This window comes from Arachis ipaensis, chromosome B03 (assembly GCF_000816755.2).
Source record: "Arachis ipaensis cultivar K30076 chromosome B03, Araip1.1, whole genome shotgun sequence".
NCBI classification, from domain to species: Eukaryota; Viridiplantae; Streptophyta; class Magnoliopsida; order Fabales; family Fabaceae; genus Arachis; species Arachis ipaensis.
The window spans coordinates 41,666,459-41,676,535 of NC_029787.2; the positions used below are offsets into that span (position 1 = coordinate 41,666,459).

Consider the following 10,077-nt stretch of genomic DNA (forward strand, 5'->3'; position numbering starts at 1 on the left):
CACCCTCCTAATTTATTGTAAATAGCACTAAATCCTATACCTTAGTGCTCCGATTGCTAAATAACTTGTTATTACCCATTAAACCTTGAAACTAGTGGTCTACTAGAATAAGGTTGGGTTCCCATCATTTAGCAATAATAGATTTTAATCCCATTTTAGCAGTAGTCTCTTTGATTTTATCCCTTGACAAACCTTTAGTCAAAGGGTCTGCTAAATTTTCTTGAGATCTTACATAAGTGATGGTAATTACACCATCATCTATTAGTTGCCTCACAAACTCATGTCTCAAACTTATATGTCTAGACTTTCCATTATAAACCTTATTATATGCTCGAGACATGGTTGATTCACTATCACAGAAGATTGAAATGGTTGTCGTCTGCCGTGGCCACAGCTTTATATCATATAACAAATTTCTTAACCATTCCGCTTCTTTACCTACGGCTGATAAAGCTACAAACTCAGCCTCTATAGTAGAATGTGTAATACATGTTTATTTCTTTGAGGCCCAACTTATTGCTCCACCACCTATGGTGAAAATCCATCCTGAAGTGGATTTGTTGTCACTAAGATTTGTAATCCAACTTGCGTCGGAATAACCTTCTAAAACTGCGAGATAATCACTATAATATAATCCCAAGTTTATGGTTTTCTTGAGATAACCAAGAACTCTTGTTATGGCTTTCCAATGTTGATTGCTAGGCTTTCCTATAAACCTTGATAATTTGCACACAGCAAATGCTATATCAGGTCTAGTACAATGCATTGCATACGTTAAACTTCCTATAGAACTAGCATATTCTAATTGTGCTATAGGTCTTCCCATGTTTCCTTCTAATTTAAGATTAAGATCATAGGGCGTATTGGATTCTTTAATTATGAGATGATCAAACTTTTCCAATACTTTTTTTTATATAATGAGCTTGACTTAAAGTAAAGCCAACTTCATTCTTATGCACCTTTATGCCTAATATTTTATCAACTTCATTCAAATCCTTCATCTTGAATTTAGAAGTTAGATACTCCTTTGTTATACGAATTCCTTCTAAATTTATTCTCATGATTAACATATCATCAACATATAAGCAAATGATTACTCCATAATCTCTAGTAAATTTTGAATAAATACATTTATCCGAACTATTATGTGAGAAGCCATTTGATAACACCACTGAATCAAACTTCTCATGCCATTGTTTAGGTGCTTGTTTTAGCCCATACAAATATTTAATTAATTTGAAAACTTTCTTTTCATTTCCGGGTAGCACATAGCTTTTCGATTGCTCTATATATATTTCTTGTGAAACATTAGTATCATTTTGGTGATATTCTAAATTAGAAGTTGAATAATTGATAAATTTATTTTCAATAAATTCTACCTCTCTTAATTCAACAACTATATTAGACACTAAGTCTAATATTTATATGCTTTAGAATTTTGAGCATATTCTATAAAAGTGCCTTTTATGCCTCTTGGCCCCAATTTGGTTCTCTTTTGATAAGGAACTCGATAAAAGGCTAAACACCCCCACACTTTAAGATAATTTAAATTAGGTTTTCTTCCTTTCCAAATTTCATAAGGAGAAACCTTTCTATGTCTTGATGGTATCCTATTATGGATATGACATGATGTCAATAATGCTTCACCCCACAAATTGTAAGGAAATTTTACATTTAGTAACATTAAATTAACCATATCCACTAAGGTACGGTTTTTTCCTTTACGCCAAACCATTTTTGTTGCGGAGTATATGGAGTGGAAGATTCATGCACAATACCATGTAATTCACAAAAGTGATCAAATTCATTAGAAAAATATTCTTCACCTTGTAATGATTCAAGGATCACCACTTGTAGATCATAAAGTCTACTTACAAGGATTTGTAATTCATGAATTTGATCCATAATATCATTCATAATAAATTCAAAATATTTCATCATAATAAACTTATATGTTTCTTGTCGTTTAGTATTGTACTTTTCTTCCAAAGATTTTCAAATCTCCAATGGTGATTGAATTAACATGTGACCTCGACATGCAATAATATCTCCATCACGTTTCTTCTTCAATTGAACAATCTTTTCTTCCTCTTCCAGTGTGGAATTTCCAGCAGCATTGGCAATTGATATAGCCTTTGGGTCAATCACATATGCAAGATTGAGAATCGAAAGAAGAAACATCATCTTGTCCTTTCAACGGTTGAAGTTTGTTCTATCAAAGCGATCTAACTTGACAAACTCTTGATTTATGACCTTGAGCGTGGTGTTTTGATCTTGTGCCATCTTCAAGTAATATCTCTCTAAAATTGTTGGGTATATGGTATGAGAAGATGACAAAATTTTATATTTGTGTAGTGGTTTCAAGGCACGATTAGATCGCTTTCTTTAGAGAGATATTTGTCCCCACACTTAGTTGCTATAGGGTTGATGACAATACTCTCCCAGGATACAATGAAACCTAAGAATTTCTTAATTAGCAATAGTAAGAAATTCTCAACTCTCTTGAACAAAGAAAATTTCTTAATAGTTGATTAAAATGTACACTTAGTACTTGTATTTCTGAAATAGTGGACAAGAACTTATTTATACATATTGCACCTAGCAATTATGATTAGTTATGTATATAAATGGTTGTGTCTTTTCTATTGCCAATAGATACAATATTTTGAACATACACAATTCTTAAAGAGTTGTGTCCCTTTAGCCAATAGACACAATGTTTTAAACATACACAATCCTTAAAAGGTTGTATCCCTTCAACCAAATGGTACTAAACAGTTAGTAACCGTTTATTAATATTAATAATATTAATATCCCCAAGCCTCTCGAAAGAACCCCACCACAGCCTCCTCAACCTCATCCAAATCCACCAAATTGTACTTCTCTACAGGGGCAGCCTCTGCCCAGTACAACTGAAAGTGGGGTTCATGGCTTTCATTAAGAAAAAAGGGATGAAGACCCTCGACAGCAAAAACTTTGAAGAAGAAATTTTTAAAATCATGAAACGACTCGTCAAAAATAAAAAATACCTTCCGACCTTGAATAGCTCAAAAGGAGACCCACTGTTGTTTGTTTTGAGCACTAAAAGGTCTTGTCAAATGGAAAAGATAGAAAAAGACCTTTAAAGAAACTGTAAAATCATGCCCTTGGCTAACAAGCTAGTAAATTTTGAGGAAACCCCAAGAGTTAGGGTGAAGTTAGGTGGGAGCTACCCTACAATGGGACAGCACCTCCATTTCAAAATCGGAGAAGGGGAAGGTAACACCCAAACGCGTAAAAAGGCAGTCATACACAAAAATAAAAATGGTGATTAGAATCATTAACCCTCCCGCAGCAAACTCGGTCCTCGGGATCTAAGGCCACTAATCTGTATTTGGGTTCATCGGCATTAAAACTACAAACCCTATGGTATTTTCTGTGTTCGGTTAAAAAGACATCATCCACTACAGGATGCTCGGAAAGGACAGATGAATCTACCTATCTCAACAAGGCCTCAGAGACTCGGGAAGACATTTCTCAGAAAAGAAAAAATATATAGGGAGATATACCTACAGTACGCAAAGAAAAAAAAACCGTCAAAACCAGTTCAAAGCAAAATAGTCCTTCCCAAATAAAGCAAAAAACAACCAACAATCACCACAGATTGATTTTCAAAGACACAAAATCTCAAGGTCTCCTACTATAAACAATGACGATACCCCCGAAACCTACCTAAAACTCCCCTCTCAAGCATACAGTATGTCTAAAATAAAAAATACAGAAAAAAGGAAGAAAGGAGGCGAACCCGCAAGAACTAACCTTTCTGGAAAAAAGAGTAGCCCCAACAAATGGCAGGATGAGCGTCTTGAAGCACCAGCAATGGAAGTAAAAAAGGTTTCTTGAATAAAGAAAGAAAGCGCGAAAAAAAAAGAGAAAGACATTTTCGAAGAAGACAAAAAAGAAGAAAAGGGAACAAAAGAAAGGTATTTATAAGATACTAGGGGCATAACTGTAAAAGTGACGCAATCATTAAAAGAACGCGCCGTTACCAATGTAACTGCCCCCACGTGTAAATGCAAAAACCAAACGGACGCGACGTTTGATTAGAAGCGACGGTTAAGAAATTCAAAATCACGTCGGTTTCCTGACTTAAAAGGAAATACCGACCTAAGCATCCCCGAGTTTAATTAATACTCGAATCCAACTCATAACTAAGAGATCGGATTCGAGTACGGACACTGTTCATACCTTGGCCCAATGCAATGGCCAGGCCCAAATTAAGTTAAAAAGGTCCAATCCAAAAGGTTGGTCCACACTAATCCACCCGAGCTCTCTAAAGAGGTCAGATTCGACATGAACTGGCAAGTGATACTTATTCAAATAAGTAACCGCCTCCTTAAATTTCTCACCCACTACTAGAAGAGAGATCCCAACCACCCTAAGATAAAGGGACGGTTATCCACCATCAGAAGTGGAACTACTTCAACGGTGGTTATTGGTCCATCACCTATAAATACACTAAAGCACTAAGATAAAACTAAGTTCCAATACTCTAAAACTTGCTTACCCCCTTTGCTAACTTAGGCATCGGAGTGTCTTTACAGATACCATCCCCCCATTCTTTCCTACACACAACTCGGACGGCCGCCCCCAGACGTAAATCAAGTCGGAGACTACACTCCTCTAGCGCTTGGGTCTCATAAACAAGCCCAACCTCAATCCGGTTCTAAGTAAGCCCCGGAACAATTAGTAATATTGTTATTGTTATTATTGTTATTATTATAACTAGTATTATTACCATTGGTTATTATTATTATTATTATTATTATTATTATTATTATTATTATTATTATTAGTGTTTTCGGTTTTAGGGGAACAAGTATTGGATTAGTTATGATTATTATGTTGTTCCATGTTTATAATAATGTCTGTGATAAAAATAATAGTTTTTTATCACATAGTACACCGACGAGGACCACGCATGTCCCGCGAATCCATCTCATTCAAGTAGCGGGTTGACTTCACTCTTCCTTTGGTCGTGTGCCTCAATGTCCAATTGGGGATCACCTTAGCTCCTTCATATCTATCCCATGTAGATGGGTCATCCATCGTAACAAACTCGTCTCTGTACACTTTACAAATTTCAGACATCTTGTACACATTATGCACATATACTTGCCAATCAAGATGCTGGTTAGCGCAACATGCAAGAACGTGGGGACATGAGAGTCGCTCGACCTGGAAATGATGACAGTCGTAGTGTCGTTGCGCAAGGCTGACAATGTAAATAGAACCATCTTACATTTTGCGAACCTCAAACATCTCGTTGCGCCTATCAAATCGATTGACGACAATATTTTCTGCACGTCGAAAGCTTTCTTCAACACTTTTGGTAGCAAAATCTAAATATGTGAATTTGTTGCGGACACGGTCATGAGCTTCGGCGCTCTGCCTCGGCGCTCTTCCGAGTAAACAATTCGTTTAGCCGATAGAAAGTAGACTTAATAATGGCAGTCACAGGAAGGTTGCGTGCACCCTTCATGATAGAATTTATGCACTCTACCAAGTTTGTCGTCATATGTCCCCAACGATGACCCCCGTCGAACGCCAACATCCATCTTTGAACACCGATCTCATCGCACGATTGAGTATATGCCTCACCCCGCTCTTTAAGCCGTTGGTAGTTTTTGTTGTACTCCTATTCCGTCCTAGAATATCCTGTTGGACAAACCATTTAATCATAAGCAAATGCCACAAAATTACTATGAATATGACCATAAAAGCGAAATCAAATAACTGTGTTAACCTTGAGTTTATGCAAATACGGAGCCTTGAACCTCCTTAAAAAGTTAGACCCGATGTGCCTGATGCAGAACATGTGCCACGCTATTGGTGGTGATCATGCACCGTTACTGTGAGCTATTACTGCGTCAATGGAGTTATGGCGGTCAGAAATAATGCCAACGCTATCAATGGTAACAACATATCTCCGCAAGTTGGTTAGGAAAAACTCTCATGCGTCTGCCGTCTCACCCTCGACTATCGCAAATACAATAGGCACAATGTTTTGGTTCCCATCTTGTGCAACGGCAACTAGAAGTGCACCTTTATATTTTTCATACAGGTGTGTGCCATCAACCTGCACCAGTGGCTTGCAGTGTCTGAATGCTACTATACACGGATAGAAGCTCCAAAAAATGCGATGGAGAACTCTTACACCTTGAACCTCCTCACTCTCTTGGTAAACGGGAAACGTCTTTATTTGAACACGAGACCTTGACATCTTCGCAGTCATTACTTTCAACCATACTAGCAGAGTCTGGTAAGAAACTTCCCAATCACCAAAAACTTTTGTGACGGATTTCTACTTTTTCAACCAAGCCTCGTAGTAACTAACAGTGTAGTTGAATCTGGATTGAACTTTTGCCATAATAGACTTCACCTTTATTGACGGGTCTGCTTCGACCAACAGCCTAATGGCATCTGCAATTGTGTCTGAGTCCAACTTGGCATAATGTTGTGAAATCGTGCCCATGGTGCACGTGTGTTTGCCATTGTATCTTCTAATCTCCCAACAAGCTTTCTTTCGAATCAAGTTAGCTCGGATAAGCCAATCGCACCCGGCACCATAACCCTTGCATTTCGTATAGAATGTCTGCGGCTACATAGTGTAATCAACTCATCTAGAGATAGTGCAGCTTTTGATTGCAGATATCACCGACTCTCTAGAGCTAAATTCCATTCCAACACTAAACTCACAATCTTCCGCTGCAACGTTGCTTTCACCTACGACATGTGCACCACCATCAGTCAGACAAGGCAAATAAAATACACACTAGTGGTAACTTGAATTAATAATCATAACATACTCATATTCGCATACTCAGAAAATTTCGGGGCATACGTGGCTTCGAGATCCAGAGTCCGCATAAAAGACGGAACACCAAAGGGGTGCTGCCTTACAATCACATCCACTTCATTTTGCACCCCCGAATTGCCTACCAAGTCTCTGTCATCGTTTTCGTCATCGACTTCATAGTTGGCTTCGAACTCCTCTTCACTGTCGTTGTTATCTTCTTCCCAATCTATATCCCCGCACTCATCAACATTGGCCTCTTCGCCAACCGCATCCAGCCCCGAATGCTATTCGAACTCAACATACAGCTCTATCATCAGCACGCGAAAATCGGATTTGTTGATAAATATAGAACATCTGCTGCATACTGGCATCGTCCGTTGATGGGCATTATTTGAAACTGTATCAGCCCACCAAATACTTGTACATGATTCTTGTATAAAATGTTGCTCACCCTTTTCGAAATGTGATTTTGTATGTTATAACAAAGACCATTTTACAACTCTACAAAACGCATGGTGCATGGAATAGCAAATGACAACGGAGATTCACAAACAAAAGTCACTCCTTCGTGTGTGTTTGGTATAATCTCACCGTTATAATACACTCGCAAATTTGCAATACATTCCATAACTTCAATCGACTTTTTTGACACAATTAACTACAAAAAAAATTCAGAACTATGACATATATGCAAGAAAGAAGAATAAGAGGAGTAGAAGTGGAGTGAAGCATTTTGAATGAATCCTGCTTTGTATTTATAGGCATGACTCTTGATTAAAATATTTCTTTTAAACAAAACACAACCTACGTTTTAGGCTTCCAAATAAATAATTCTGACAACCTAAAAACGTAACCTGCATTTTGTGTATTAAAAAAAAAAGACTAACACAAAGTTAAAAACGCAAGCTGTGTTTTGTTATTTCAAAAAAATAAAATATTGGTCCTTATTAAACGCAGGATGCGTTTGGCCTCAAACAAAATAAAAAATATATTAAAAATTTTCCAAAATCTAAAATGCAACTTGCATTTGTTTAATTTGATGAACAAAAAAAAAAAGAAAAGAGTAAAAGGCAAGTTGCGTTTTGGACTGATATCATAATAGTAAAATTTTTTTGTATATATCCATTTCATTGCATTACACCAACATCTTTTCCATAACGAAAAAATAACCTATAAATAAATGCTTGAGATAGATTATTAGAATTAATTAATTTAGTTGGGGAAATTTAAACTTCTTTGACGTCACTTAGAATTTATGATTTGATGACTTTAATTATATTTAAAACTTATATAAACTTTTTAGTATTTTGTATTTTGTATTTTATTTTGATAAGTCATAGGTTATAATTTGTAAGTACCTGTCGATATGATTCCAGACAATAAATAAAATACATGCAGATAACCAGGCAAGTAATTAATGTTTGGGATAAAATATGAGTATTAAAATATCTATTTTATCTTTCATCCTATCTCATTAATCATTATCATTTCTATCAAAGAAAAATAACGTCAAGAAAAATTTAAAATAAAAAGAGAATATTGACATAATATAAAGATAAAAAACTATGAAAAAAATATTATGACATAATATAAAATTAAAAGGTTAATTGTGTTATTTTAATATTTTTTCTCTGATAAAAATAAAATTTAATTAATATATGTCTTAAAAATTTATATTAAATCATTATTAGTATAAGTTTTTAAAATTCACCCAGTCAAAGGAATGCGTAAGGCCCAATAAGCATGTAGCCATAATATGAGGCCCACTTGGCCCGTTCCTATGATAGAAAGTACCTAGTCACCTTGCTAGTGGCGTCTATGGCCTCCGAACCATATATTATAGAGTTACCTTCCTCCTCTTTTCGGAGGTTTCGTTGTTTGAACCCTAATACCGTACCATTCTCACTTCCATTCCTCCGCCTTCCAACTAACCTTCCCTTCCCTTCGCTTCCCTTCAATTTCTTCTCTATATTGTAATCACTGACACACCGCAAATCTGCACCGACATGCACACTGATTAATTATTCTAGATTTAAAAGAGGATAAATATTAAAATCATAAATCAAAAGCTTACATTGTCACCCAGGTTCGCTCTCTCTTGCTTTCTTTCTTCTTCGATTGTTCAGGTGATTATTCTTTCTTTCCTAATAATTTTCTTAATAAGCAAGAATTATGATATTTCTCTTATTTATTTTATTTGTTCACTTACTTATGGTAAAATTATGGATGTTCTTTTCTTGTTTTGTTTTTCTTTTGCTTTGAGTTGTACTGGATAATTGGTAGATTCTAAATGGATTTTTGGTCTATGATGGTATTTAAAGTAGCCTTTTTTTTTGGGGGGGCTGTAGAGATACATACAAGACATGGCTGCAGCAGAGGCAGCTCAAGCTGCCGCTGGTCCACGGTATGCACCCGATGATCCCACCCTCCCTACGCCATGGAAGGGGCTAATTGATGGAAGCACTGGTCTTTTGTACTACTGGAACCCTGAAACTAATGTCACCCAGTATGAGAAACCTCCCCCTTTGCCTTCGGGCCCTGCTCCGGCTGCTTCTACACCCAACATGGCGCCCATACCTGTGGCTCATGCGATGCAATCTGGTGGGATGATGGGGCAGCATGGGCAGCAAATGCTTCAGTCCTCTCAACAGCAAGGGAGTAACCTTGCTCAGCAACATGGGCCAATGATGCCACAACAGCAGAGTTCGCATGTGGCATCTCAGCAGAAGCCATCTCCGGTTGCACAAGGGGTGCAACAGCAGAATTTGCAGTTGGCACAGTCCATGCCACAACCAGGGTTTAATCAGGCTGGACAGCATTCAATGCCGCATCAGGGACAGCATTCAATGCAGCCTCAGGGACAGTATCCCATGCAACCCCAAGGGCAACAAATGGTCCAGCCTAAAGGGCAGCAGATGACACAACAACCACATCAGATGCATTATCAGATGCAGCCCCAAGGTATCAATGCCCAACAATTTGGTCAAGGAGCATCTCAGGCTCAGGGCTCACATTCTGTGCAACCACAAGCACATCAATTCGCCCCCCAGAACATGCATTATATGCCATATCAGCCAAACATGCCTCAACCTGTGCAGCAAAGTTCCCAGCATAACATGCATGGTCATTCTTATGAAAACCAACAAGACTTCAAATCAGCATTCCCAAAGATAGAGGAACCAGAGTTTAAAAATGAAAACCAGGTTGGAGTTTCGCCATCTAACTATCAACAAACCAAT

At 37.3% G+C, this 10,077-nt stretch overlaps 1 protein-coding gene across 1 annotated transcript in view; it reads left to right on the forward strand.

Annotated features, from left to right (window-relative positions):
* LOC107630390 (DEAD-box ATP-dependent RNA helicase 40-like) overlaps positions 9,163–10,077 on the forward strand; it is a 5,868-nt gene continuing 4,953 nt past the window's right edge. Inside the window, 1 exon segment of the mRNA XM_021118807.1 lies at positions 9,163–10,075. Coding sequence (XP_020974466.1) covers positions 9,202–10,075 — 874 coding nt within the window. The 5' untranslated portion in view covers positions 9,163–9,201.